Genomic DNA, 13,747 nt, shown 5'->3' on the forward strand with positions numbered 1-13,747 from the left:
AAGGTAAACTAAATATATGATGTTTAATACATGTGAGAACATTTGGGAATTTTACCAAGTGCCATAATCTGACATGGTAGGTTAGATATGAATGTAATATGAATAGGTTACAGTGACACACAGAGGAATACAACGACTGCATGGTTCTCTTGCTGCACAGATTGTCACAGATTGCCACGTGGAAGATTTTTAACCGTTCAGCCTGTGGACTGTACTTTTCCACTTCTGGGTGGGTGGGTGGGTGGGTGTGTGTTGGCACAGTTTCCAAACAGAGGGATGACTTGCAGACTTAATGCAGCCCGGAGCCCACGAACAAACACAATGAAACATGTATGAACCTTCTGCGCCACAGCAGAGAACTTGAGGACGTTGAGCGTCTCGTCGTACATGGAGGCGCACTGGTTGATGTTGATGATCATGCAGGCTTTACCCCGACCACAGAAGAAGCTCTGCAGGTAGTGGGTCAGCTTGCTTTCTCTGAAGGGAACGTGCTGCAGCAGCCTGGAGGGAACGGGCAAAGAGTATAGAGCAGCTTCACTGTGAAACAGTAATGCATTTTTATAACACATGCATCAGCATTAGCACTTGTGTTTGTGTCCACTACCAATGCATTGTTCACACTCCTTTAAGCAGTGGCCTCCAGCATTCTCCAGAGAAGCTATAGTAAGCATTAAACCAGACTGCAAGAAGATTTAAAATCAGGCTAAAACGAGACGAGTTGCGGATGTCTGCAGTAATTCTGTCATTTTTAACCGTACAGCAGACTGGATCATTAATCCTGCAACATTTGAAAAAGATCTTTAAAGGCATCTGATGCTTTTGTTTGTCACACTTTGAAAAAAATGCAGGTCCAAAGCAGCCAGTGTCCTGGCTTCACTTTCCTGAGATAAAAACAAAAGTCCACCTTTTACGTACAGCGTTCATGCACCATCTGCATTTAAACATTAGTTTACTCTGCTCTCTGCTCCTCCCTTCACCCTCAGCAGCAGCTGCTCCTCTCTGAGCAAAGTTCGGATCGAGCTTTCTTCCTGTTCAGAGGGAGCGTTTCTTTCCCACTGTTACCAAGTGCTCCCTCGCATGATTGTTGGGGTTTCCCCTCTAATATTGTAGGGATATTTAGCCCGTGACAAAGTGTGGTGATAAGTGTTGTGATTTATGATATAAATAAAACTCAATATCAACCAAAGACAGAGAGGGAACGAAGGATGGATAAAACTCTCACTTGGCCTGCTGATTGTGTCTCAGAGCATTGATGCATTTTCCCAGAATGAGCAGCGACGTGTTGATGTTTCCTGCTTCTTTCAGACGCTCTCCTTTGTTGTGAGTCTTCGCACAACGCTCAGAGCCAGCCAGGTCACACAGACACAACCTGAAGACACAAACAACACAGAGCATACTTTGTGCTGAATCTAGATAAAGCCAATAAGGTAGTCTATGCTAGCAGCCACAGCAGCATTTACACGTGTGCACAGTGGGCTTGTGTTGCTTTGGAATTTCTGCTGGGTTTCTGTCTTCCAGTTGATTCTTTCTATGCCAGCCTTTTGCAAAAAAACAGTTTCATATGTAGTAACCACAAATGCATTGGAGGAAATGACAGTACTGACACGCAGTTACATTTTTAGGAAAGTGCATATCAGCTTACGGCTTACCCTTCCCAGAAGGATTTGTTGTTACAACATACATATGATATAGATTTGACGAAGAAGCTTAAATCCCACCTCACACAGTTATTTTTAACTATCTGAGAACACATCAAACACTCGTTTATGTGCTCAAACACTGGTTTTACTCACTCGCTGACAGTTTGGACCCTCGGTGTCCCGACGTCCTCAATCCTCAAAATTCGAATGGAGAAAATGCTGTGGCTGCACGAAGAAGAATCACAGCACACATTTCAATGAAAAAAGAAAAAAAGCAGAACAATTTCTCGGTAACAGATCCGCCCTCTCGTGCAGTTCATGGGGTGACGGCCCAGAGCAGGCGTTGCTTCATATTAAATACATAATTGTAGTGAGGTCTATAAAAGCTCTTCTCTTTCTCACTAGTATATATTGCCTGATACTGACCACTATGACTGACTTTGTCATGTTTAATGATGTCAGAACCTGATCAATCTCGTGCTGTTTAAAAGTCTGAAGTAAAACAAACGTGGAGTTCAGTGTGCAGAGTCTTAAACTGTGGAAATTCACTGCTGCAAACACGTATGACACCGAGAAACGTTCATTGCATGTTGCATGCAGGAAAACACTGTACAAACACAAGTTCACTGGACAAAACTGATCATTCCTCATTTTAACTTTGCATTCAGTTCTGTCACTTTTGAAAAACCTTGTTGGTCAAAGGGCTGAAATGATGTCAGACAGACTAAAGTATTAGTGCTGCCTCCTTAAATGACTCAACTATTCACCACTGATGAAACCTTTAGGCTACATCCACACGTGCACGGGTATTTTTGAAAACAAGATTTTTCCTTTAAAAAAAAAAAAAAAAAAAAAAAAAAAAACCTGTCCACACGTGCAGTTCTGAAAAAAAAAAAAAAAAAATCTCCGTCCACATGTAAACGCTAAAAACGAAATGCTGGCCAATCAGAAGCCTAGAAGCCTGGGAGGGAAACAGTAAACAGGGTTTTGTACCCTCACAAAACCTTTTTCTGAACAGGCAGATAACTTTGTTACTTTTCAAGTGCCTTCATCATTTCAAATGTTAATAACTAAAGACAGTATTTTGGTTGGTGTAGACTCACATCTTAGAAATGAATAAAACACATAAATTTAATTTTAAAAAAATTAATTTATTCAAAACCGATGTTGGGATTTGGGTCGTGAGTGTGTCTGTGTTGAACGTAGAATCTGACACCTCTGCTTTTCTCAATGGAGGGACATGTAAGCGTGTAAAACTGCAGATGGTCAGATCAACAGCATCAGTATTTTGTCTCTGCCACTGTAGAAATTTATGTCATTTAAACAATAATGTGGCGTAAAGCGTGGCATCAAAAACGACGCACACCTTTGACGTTTCCTCGTCCACACCTAAACCCAAAGTCTGAGCACTGGGCTGCCAGGACTTTCTCCATAACACATTCATTCACATTCTTAGAGCACCTACTCCAAAGAGTCTCAGTGCGGTTGGTCCACACCTGAGTGGGATCACTGCGTTCACACAAACGAACCACAGTTCATTTCACACGTCCTCGGGTGTTTTTGAAAACGCAGCTTTTTCCATGCGTTTGGGCCTTTCGTCCACATATAAACGCCGTTTAAAATCACTGAAAACTGAGATTTTTTAAAACGTAGTTTTTGCGTTTACGTGTAGAAAACAGATTTATTCACCCGACGTCAAAGCTGTGCGCCATGTTATTGTTTACATGAGACGAATTTCTACAATGATGCTGTTTTCACACACAGTCACTGTGCCTGTATTTAGACAGACTGCTTCTATGCGCCATCTTTGTTTACGCTTCCCCTCCCAGGCTTCTACACTTCTGATTGGCCAACATTTCTACACAGTCAGGATTATTTGGTCACCTGCTGCTTTGGCGTGTTCTTGACAGTCTTTGACTTCGTGTACAAGCAGATGGAGATATATTTTAGGGCTGAACGATATATCGCATTTGCGATAATATCGCGACATGATCAAGTGCAATTTTCTAACCGCAAAGGCTGCGATTATACTCTGGACATGTCCAAATTCATGGGCTGCATCCTCCTGAGGCCGCATTTGTAGACCGATTACGTCACAGCGACGCGCCGAAGGCTGTCCAAATTACTACCATATCCCAGAATTCATAGCGCGGCCCAGCCAAACTCCAGTTTCCAGCAATGGCGGCCGCTACTAAGTTTTAAAATTACTCATACTAATCTTTCTGGGTCACAAAATAAACTTTTAACATATTTTCAGGCGAGAAAGTAGTTGTGTAAACATCAAATATCTGCTCGGTTTATCAAGATATCCCATATTTGCAAAAGTGCTTCGACGTTTTCAGAGGCGTCTGCTACCCACCAGCTCGACAGCTAGCCGGGAGCTCGAGGGTTACTGATGCGGCCGAGAACGGCACAACTCCCGGCACATCATTTTCAGATCACCGCGGAGTTTCGCTGCTCGGGTTAAACGTAATATATAAGTCACTTAGACAACCTAAAAATGTTATTGTTGGGCTTTTTTCAGTGTTTTGTTTGTTCGTGAGTAAATCGGTTTGGCTGAGATTAAAGTTATTAGATTAGATAAAATAAAACTTTATTAATCCCCCGGGTGGGTTCCTCCTTGGTTTTCACACAGCTGACTAAACGTCAAACAGAAAACTTATTAAACAGAAGTATGAGACAGTCGAGAATTTACACCAGTGTCTGGTTATATTTTAGATAGCAAGAAGCAGACGGCCGAGTTTATTAAACTCCACCGAGACAGCGGTGACGCTAATCAGAACTAGACCGTCCAATTTCAGCCTTTAAATTTTAAAGGCGTGTTTGTGTGTGTGTTTATACAATTGCTATTATGTTTGCACTTTATGTGTAATGTTACTGACTGCAGAGATCAGTAAGATGTGTGTATTTTTTATTTATTAGTTTTATTTATTTAATATTATTTTTTAATTGAATGACTGTCTAGTAGTTCACAGATGTCGAAAAACTGAGTGTGGTAAAGCCACTGATTTTTTTTATGTATATTTCTGCAATCTGCACATTGTACTGACTTTCATTTTAATGTTTACACCAGGGTTCCTTGTCAGCACTTTATGCTCAGATGTTTGTAAGCTAAAAATAAACTATTGTGTATGTTCAAATATACTGTTGTGATTGAAGAAGTTAAATAAAAATGTCAGTCATCAATTCATGCATCACCTCATGTCATCATAACAGAGGTCTGTCTTCCAGGAAAGAACAGTTTAAAATTAATGTAATATAGTATTGGCCATACTATATGATGTATTGCTTGTCTTTGTTTAATAATACAGAAGACAAAGACCTTAAAAAATAATCGCATATCGCATCGCAATCGCAATATTGGGGCAAAAAAATCGCAATTAGATTATTTTCCATAATCGTTCAGCCCTAATATATTTCCAAAACTGCACGTGTGACGGGATTTGTTGACATCCACTGTTTATAAAAAACACCCGTGTACATGTGGACGCAGCCTCAGCCTGGGTTTAAATGCTGCAGCCTGTCGTCCTCACCTCCTGCTGGACAGGTGATTGAGTCGAGTGGAGGAGAAGCTCTGGTTCTTCTTTCCCAACTTCATCACCATGTACGCCTCTTCGGCACTGTTGACCTGAACCCAGCGCAGATCTAGATGGAAATACACAAACACAGCGTACGAGTCACTGAGAAGGCTCTCCTACATTCTCATAAGAAAACTTACGATAAAGCTGACATTTAGTTCTGCTTTTACTTATAATTTTAGATTTGACCTTTGACGAACGCGTTTCCCTTGACATCCTGCGAGAGGCGCAGTGCGGTCCTCCTCAGGGCCCCACCAGGCGCCACTTCCAGGAGGTCGTGAATGTTCTCATTGTAAATTTCACAGAAAGAAACCCAAACAGAGAACTTGGTGTTAGCTTCCACCTCCAGTGAGATTTCATCCTCTGCATTGGTCCACAGCATGGAGGTGCCTGCAGCAGACACACACATTTACACACACACTGTACCATCCCCACTGCTTTTGTAAAATACATTCGTGTCTTGGAGCTTGATCTGTAATGTTTGTCATAACTACAACATTAATATTAACAGCACAGACATGTTCAGTGTTGCATGCGCTACATTAAAATGTAAAACTTGCCTTCAATGACAGTCCTGTTGGTCGAGTTCAGACTGATGTTGCTCTTTGCACTCTAAAGCAAAAATAATAAAATATTATAAATACATAAAACCATGTGTGGCTGATAAGCAAGAGCAGACAAAAACCTTTAGAGAAGAGTTCACCACATGATTGAGATTCACCAAAGACTCATCACAAGCTTTAAAATGGTTTACAGGATGCAACAGTAAAATAAAACCACTCCTGCAATTCTGAAAACCACTTTGTGGGTTCAGAGCAAATATTCAATCTTGCAGTGCTGTGCAATGCTTTCTTTGAGCCGTATATTAACACCCTGTTAGAGCCCTGCTGATATTTGAGTCTAATTGCAATCCTGCGTTCTTGTGCACCTGTTTGTTTTCTCCCTCTCTGCTCACGAGGATCTTTGAGTGTCCGTCTGCAGGGCTCATTGGTGTGCATGTTGAATGGTTCTGCTAGCACCTGGCTCTTCCTCACATCCTACTGTTTAAAATGTCCCTTGTTTGTTTGTTATTCTGGCCTCACTTCCCCCTAATGTGATGAAACTGTGCAGCAGACACTGCTCTATAGAAGGTTTTTAATGGTCCTCTGATGATCATGTGCTGTGTGAGGCGTAGCTGATACATTTCTATATTTGACTGCAAATATGTGTATGAAAATATTGCCGACAAGCTCCAAAAAAACAAAAACAAACAAACAAAGGTAAAACACAGCTTCAATTCTTTAAAACACAACAGAACAACGTTCAAAACCTTCCAGAACAGACTATCACTGATTGGCCCCACAGGGTGGGTGTCGGGTGTTCCCACAGCAGAGTCTTTCTTCACTGTCAGGAAATACTTCCTACAACATGTTTATGACTGCAGTCTCACACACACACACACACACACACAGCAGAACTTTGTGCCGCTCGAACATGCCGCATGTGAAGGACTCAAAATGTGGTTTTGGTGTCAGGGTCACAGTTAGGTTGTGGTTAGGTTTAGTTCATTTTTGATGGTTAAGGTTGGGGAAAGTATTAGGTTACTTAGGTGTCCCCACAAAGATATGAAAACACAGTGTGTGTGTCTGCTCACACACACACACACACACACACACACACACACACATTACCTCTTTTAGCTGTCTGAGGAGGCTTCGCTTGAACAATGCTTCCTCCGTCTGCTGCTCCACAGTGAGCCTTGTGAACTCTCGGCAGCGATGCGGCTTGATGCTCATTCCAGGGAAAACCTTTTCATTGATGCTGCTGAAGATGACATCGAGAGACCTGGGCAGGATGCCAGCGTCAGAATCCGGACCTTGAGTGACACAAGCATGATGATGGACTGTGACACATCGACAGGCAGTCGAGTTTTATTAACTTTCAAAGTCAGTCAGTTATTAACATAGAATAAAAGTCATAAAAGTATGAAGTGTTAAATCGTGACGTGAGAAACACATCAAGGGATGAGAATCAAGAACTGGTTCCCAGTAGTTCAATTCCTTGGAACTGGCGATCTGCTTGCACTGTGATTGGCTGATTTCGTGGAGTAGTATAATGAATGACTTTCGCCTGGGAGTAATTAAGTAACTTGCTGCATCACTTTAGCAAAAAGTATCCTGTGCAATACTTTAAGTAACAACTCCAACACTGATCACAACAAAGAGCACAAACAGGCGACCACACAGCATCGATGTCTTTGAAATCCTGCTGAGAGACGGTGGCGACTTTTAACATGGTGAAAACAAAAATCGATAATGAATCAGAAACCAGCTAAATTCTTATCGATTCTCATCGCTAATCAAGGGAATGAATGTACAATTAATTTCTTACAGTCAAATCCATCATCATCAACCAGCCAGCCCACACACGTTTGTTAGCCTTTACAATAAAAACTCAAAACACTGATTCTGATCTCACTTCTACAGGCTGCTCCACAAGCCTGAGCATGAAAGCCATACAGGCTGTTTAATGAGATCAAATACCTCCAAAGGAAAAGAAAAGAAATTATTTTTTAAAAGGAAAACTCAGCGACTCTGTCGAATAGTCCTGGCAGTCGTATATAAAAGTGAAGCTAGCTAAAGTTTGAATTGCGACTTGATAGGTAAAGCTAGTAAGCTTTAACACTTGCACATCAATTTTAGATGAGTTAAACAGCTCAACTGTTATTTCTTTTTTTTTAAATGTCTTTCCATGTTAGAGTATAGAGTTCATCAAAACAGGTTCAAGACAGCAGCTGGACGAGATCCAGTGTTGAAGACAGTGGACTCACAATCATGAGTGTTTGTTGCTGTTACACTGATCCACCACAAGATGGCATCAGTCAGATGGTTTTCATACAAAACTGCAAAGCAACTTTGCCTGACATAAAAAGTGATGCACTTCAGGACATGAGGGACTGCCACATACCGAGGAATGTAAAGGTCTTCCCAGCATTTGTGACTCCATAAGTGAAAACCAGAGAGTTTCTGCCTTCGAGAACATCTTTCACCAAATCCTTCACCGTGCCTGCGAACAGCTCCCTCTGTGTTGTCTCAGGGCCATACACCTGTCCAAGGAAGGAAAAAGGCACATCTGTACTGACGGTAAACTTATCGTCTCATATTTAAATATGAGGAATTCTCCAACATTCTGGCCTGAGACTGAGCAAAAAAGACAGGGTATGGATCATTTATAAGGAACATCAGAATCTTTCTGTGGGCGTTGATGATAAAAACACTTTGTGACACCAGGAAACACCAACCTGAGAGAACTGGAAGTGCTGTCCAGTCTGTGGAAAAGCTTTGTCGGTGCTCAGTCTTGCTGAGAGGGACGAACTGGGAGGCTTGAGCAGAACTGTGTCAGGGAGCTTGATGGTAACACAGTCCTGTTAGTGAATGAATAAGTAACAGGAGGAACACAGACGGGGGTTATTCTGGTTCAGTTTACATTCACTTAACATGATCTGCAGAAGCATCAGCAGAACCTCATCATTCTGACACTGTGGAAGAAGTTCTCCACCACAAAACAAAGCCTGTTCTGTTTATTCGATGGCCTTTGAATTCGGTGTCTGCACTTTGAACACAAATTCAGTTCCAATCAATATCCAGCATATTAATTACTCTCACGTCCATGACTTCATTCTTTTTTTACCTGAGACTCTCCACTGTTTGTCTCTGCTGAGGTGAAAGGTCGGACTCGGAGGTAGACCTGAAGGTGTTCTTTCTCCTCAGTGCAGGAATCCTGCAGGAAACATCGGATTTCAGTGAAAAATCACAAAGTGAACGATGAGATTTTTGGTGTTACGTTCAGTTTGCACAACAGGCCATGGATGGATATGTCGGTGTTTATACATAAGGTTCCATTAACACTTCATTATTGGTTCATAATCAGTTTCCTCTGTGGGAAATTGGGGGCCTGCACATGTTTTTAACATCAGCAAAACAGTTTCATTACCTCCAAGTCTGAACCTGAGGCCTGCACCAACACCAAGGCTGAAAGGTTAACATGTTCATTTGTGCTGTAAAGTTTTCAACATGGGAGCCTACAGGGACCGGACCACTTCTGGAGCCTCTAGTGGCTCTTAGAGGAACTGCAGTTTTTGGCTTAATTCTTCACATCGGGAGTTTGCTGCTTGCCAAATCCCAAAATGTATAACCAAGTACCTAAATATCTTAATAGTCAAATATATGCATCTTACCCAACTCAACACACTGAAGAAACAGAGTAAATGAAAGCTTGAATTTGACTTGGGTGCAAAAAAGCTCCACTGTTTCCAGTTTAATGTTTTAATCTTACCTAAAATGTAAAAACATTACAAAAATGTGGCAGCCTGGCAGGTTGAAGGTTCTAGCGGTCCCTGCCAGACTAAAACACCTAATCCCATTTCCACATGCACTGCAGTCCCAAACCTTCCCAGACACTGGTCAGAGGCACCGACACAAATGTCGCAGCAGAGCTGGGCTGCACATTAAAATGTTGTTTTTTTTTGTTTTTTGTTTTAAACACACCAGCTCTCTTGTACAAAGCCAAAACATCGCATTCCATGCATCAGCTCCACAATACATTATATTACAAACGTCATGCATTTATATTCCTTGGTGCAATGAGACAAGCCCGGATGTCTGAGAGCCACATGTCAGCCTCGGATGATGATTTTGTACCTAAAAAGGAGCTACTTCAAACACGCTGAAGAAGCTGGTGATGTGAGACCCAGATGTAAACAAATCACACTAGTTACACTTCATATGACAGGAAAAGTAAACAAGTGGGGTTACATATTCAGTAAACTGACACGTCAAATTTGGGAGTGTGTAAGGATAGAACGTTTACATCATTTACGTTTCCTACTGTCTGCAAACGTCAACAAATCACTGTTCAGTAAACTTTCTTGAAAAATCCTGACATAATTTTGTTGCATATTAACACCACATTCTGCCTCCAGGTCTCCCAGCCTCCCACCAACAGTCGCTGAACAATCGTCTGTGGAACAGTGGACTATGTTACTTATAAAGTTTCAATCCATTCAGTTTAATGTCTTAGTCTTAATATAATTTACTGTTACTATGTTATTCATTTAGTATTATAATTTCCACTTTTTTGTATCCTTAATTGAATATTTTTTTGTCTTTTATTGGTTCCATCTGCCACCGAGTGGTTTTTTCCTCCCTTTCACACTAAAAGTATGAAGCCATAAGAACTTGAACTCTTGGATCTGATTTAGAATCCATCCGATTATTTAACAATATTCAGCATTATTTCTTCCCCTTTCTGCACTGGCTGCTCTGTGGCCGACAGAAAAACACATCATTTCTATTATTTGTTTCATTTAAGAAGGGCCAGTGAACAATGTTTAACATGTACATGTGAGTGCATCATATAAAAGTGGCATGTTTTTTGCCCTTATTGTTCCTGGAAGGTACAGCCTTTATATAAAAATAAATAAATAAATAAATAAATAAATAGAAACAGGAAAGATAGACTTAAAACAACATAAAAGAACAAGAAAGCACACAAAGGGGCATTTGCATGGCTAAACTGGAGAACAATGACAGCCTCAGACTGCACACATGAAGATAAGTAAACCACTAGGTAAATGCTGCAATGTTGTGATAAACGCTGGCTTATATGGGGTCATGTGATTTGCTCTTTACCTTAACCACATTAAGCATGTTGAGGCGACTTGCTGTGAATTTATGCGACATATACAAGAATGAACTGAAATTAGGAAGCAGCAGAAAGGCAGAGCTGTGACAGTGCAAACAAGATTATTTACACATAAATAATACTAACCAGGCTGAAACATGTTATTAGTGTTTGTGTCCAGTTATATCAGTCTGTTCACATGTAATGCAAGTTGTTTGGCTGTCAGATAAAAACCATTTATCTCAAATATGCTGCCAATCAAATGATGCATTTAATGTCATTAAATGCAACACTGGGACAACATTTCTTGCTTTCTAGGAAACAGTGACAGCAGCGCTGCCATTTTTACCAATATTTTAGACACTTTTCTGGTATCTGTACAAATACCTCTGAAAGAGGAGAGAGCGGATGTCTCCCATCAGTCTGCAGCAAAGTTTAAAAGGAATTCAGCCAAATTGAAAGATGGCTCAACTAAACTAAACTAGTTCGTCTGCATTCTGACAGCTTTGGTTTTAACGTTGTCTTTCTTCGGGCACATGTGGAACCAAGAGCCGGGGGATGGGACCAGTGAAAGGATGCTTGTTGATCAGGTGGTTTGATAAAAGACTCTTGATGGCTTTTTAATTGCAATCACAGTAAAAAAGCGCTGCTCTCGTCCACTTTAGAAAACTTTATTCTCAAACTCCACCCGGCTTCATCTACTCAACATCTCCGTCACTCCCTGCGGGTCTCTAACAACCAAGACTGTGGCTTCAACATAATCTACAGCAGTAACTTTCACTGCTGTTGTGAAATCAAAAATGGAGACAGCTGGGACTAAATCTGCGAATACTTTTTTTTTTTTAAAGTGCTAGAGTCATCTATTTATAGCTGAAAAACTAATTGATGTATTTGCCCCGTTGAGTCCTTCACCACCAGCATTGTCCTCCTGCTGAACTTTCCACACCTCTGAGCAGACTTTCCTTCAGTTACCTCATACGCTTCGGTTACTGTGAAAACAATCCACCACTTTGCTTCACAAGCAAACTTTAGCTGGCCATTCAAATCCCCTGACATACTTACTTGTTTTGGTTATTAGTCCCATTTAACACTGCTTCTGAATAGCAGTGTTCCCTGTGTTAACAAATAACACACTGAATGACTGGTGAACTGTTTTAGTCTAAATTTGGACACCAACATTAAATTATTATTTATTTGACAGCAAATATATATCAGCTCCTTCATTACTACTAATAACAAGTCAGTATCAGTCCAGGAAAAGTTACATCAATGAAATCCTAGTTTTATTTGTAACATATTTAATAAATTATCTATTTTCAGTCAGTTATATTCAGTCACTTTAATTTTAAAACTGTGTATATGATGTACATTCTGTGTATTTATTATCTCACTCTTATTGCCTGTTTATGCCCCGTCTTTATCTTCAACATCATGCTGCTCTGTTGTATCTTAATTGCCCCTTGGGGACAGTCTTTCTGACTGTGATTGTGATTTATGTTTTTTTATGTACAAGGTTTTGACTGCATGGAGACATTTGGGGTGCAGTTATTGAAGAATTGTGGATAGAAATGTTTAGAAAATGGCCCAAAATAGGCTGAATCTGTACACATTTCTGTTTAATAGAGTGTGCTTGGACCGATTCTTAGGCACGAAACCCCCAGGTGTACAGCCAAGTGTGCGCATGCTGCTGTAAACACTTCATAATGTTTTAAACATAGTAGGTACCCCGTATCACGTTATTTCTGTCACACAGTCACCCGTATGGTCAACACAAGCGTTTATGTCAGCACTGTATAAAAGACCTGGTTTACCTGTGAGTCTGGTAAGGTGCCAACTTCTGATAAGTGCGCCCCTTTCAAAACGTCAGCTGCTACCTGTTCCTGCTTATCAGCCTTGTCAGGGCATGATTCCATCATCCTGCAACAACAACAACAAAATGAGAAAGCAACTGTAGATTTAAAAATTAACTGTCAAAACAGCCCACAGGGCTAAATGATCACACATACACACCTCGCTGTACAAAAACATGACATTTATCAATTTAGTATGGTCATCAAGTTGGTGCAAATCCCGCCCTTCAAAAAGCAGGCGTTTCAGAGGGTCGCTGTGAATTCGGCAAACAAATAAATAAACAAAAGAAGTGAGTCAGCTTCGTTAGCCAACGACTGATTAGCTCATTGCTACGATTTAACTGCTAAGTTAGCCAGCTAACAACAATGGTTAGCACTGCAGGGGAAAACACCGTAACAATAGATTTGTGAGCGTTTTTGCCAAGTCACAGCCAAACGTCATCACTGTATCATCGACGTCTATTCCAGACACTCGTGCACTTTTCATTGATGTATCACAAATTTCTGATTAGTGCCACTCTTCACTTGACAAGGAGCCGCACCTGTCAGTTAACAATCACAACACTTTTTAACAAATGTCCGGTATCTTTTCCGAAACAGGAGTCGGACAGTAACCGTTACATTGGGATACTACTCGACAAACATACTCACGTTGCTGTTATATCTGGAACATCGGGCGCTAAAACAGAAGAATATTCTTTTCTATGCTAACCAACGTAGAGCTAAACAAAATAACAGGACGGCGCTCTGAGTTTGAAACGAACCAATCGGCTTCGACAAGAAACTGCACATGCGTGCTTTGTGTTGCGTTCACATGTAAGGCGTACAGGCGGATATTAGAACTCGTAAATAAACCAGCGGAGATCTCTACAAAGCGTCTGTTATCAGGCTGTTATCAACCAGTTATCACATGAGTTGTTATAATACAAAGTAAACAATTAAATTGTTAAATTAGCTTATCTAAACAAAACATTTAATTTAGAGTCATTAAAACCAAAATACATCAAAATCTCGCTAG

At 40.8% G+C, this 13,747-nt stretch overlaps 1 protein-coding gene across 4 annotated transcripts in view; it reads right to left on the reverse strand.

Annotated features, from left to right (window-relative positions):
* Positions 1–13,507, reverse strand: part of LOC146655209 (kinesin-like protein KIF20B) — a 63,305-nt gene extending 49,798 nt beyond the window's left edge. For 3 of the 4 annotated variants that reach the window (XM_085427376.1, XM_085427379.1, XM_085427375.1), the window contains exons 1-13: positions 13,381–13,501; positions 12,890–12,983; positions 12,691–12,796; positions 8,888–8,977; positions 8,499–8,621; positions 8,165–8,303; positions 6,889–7,073; positions 5,779–5,830; positions 5,408–5,608; positions 5,174–5,285; positions 1,794–1,865; positions 1,223–1,369; positions 339–501 (exon numbers count right to left, since the gene is read on the reverse strand). In XM_085427376.1, coding sequence (XP_085283502.1) covers positions 339–501; positions 1,223–1,369; positions 1,794–1,865; positions 5,174–5,285; positions 5,408–5,608; positions 5,779–5,830; positions 6,889–7,073; positions 8,165–8,303; positions 8,499–8,621; positions 8,888–8,977; positions 12,691–12,796; positions 12,890–12,912 — 1,413 coding nt within the window. In that variant the 5' untranslated portion in view covers positions 12,913–12,983; positions 13,381–13,501. Of the gene's footprint in view, positions 1–338; positions 502–1,222; positions 1,370–1,793; positions 1,866–5,173; positions 5,286–5,407; positions 5,609–5,778; positions 5,831–6,888; positions 7,074–8,164; positions 8,304–8,498; positions 8,622–8,887; positions 8,978–12,690; positions 12,797–12,889; positions 12,984–13,380 lie in introns of all 4 variants that reach the window. The other variant, XM_085427378.1, reaches the window with a different exon arrangement.
* Positions 13,508–13,747: the final 240 nt, after the last annotated feature.

The sequence above is a fragment of the Rhamphochromis longiceps genome, linkage group LG13 (genome assembly GCF_057381845.1).
Source record: "Rhamphochromis longiceps isolate RC_006_pf linkage group LG13, R_longiceps_female_GT1.1, whole genome shotgun sequence".
Lineage (NCBI taxonomy): Eukaryota > Metazoa > Chordata > Actinopteri > Cichliformes > Cichlidae > Rhamphochromis > Rhamphochromis longiceps.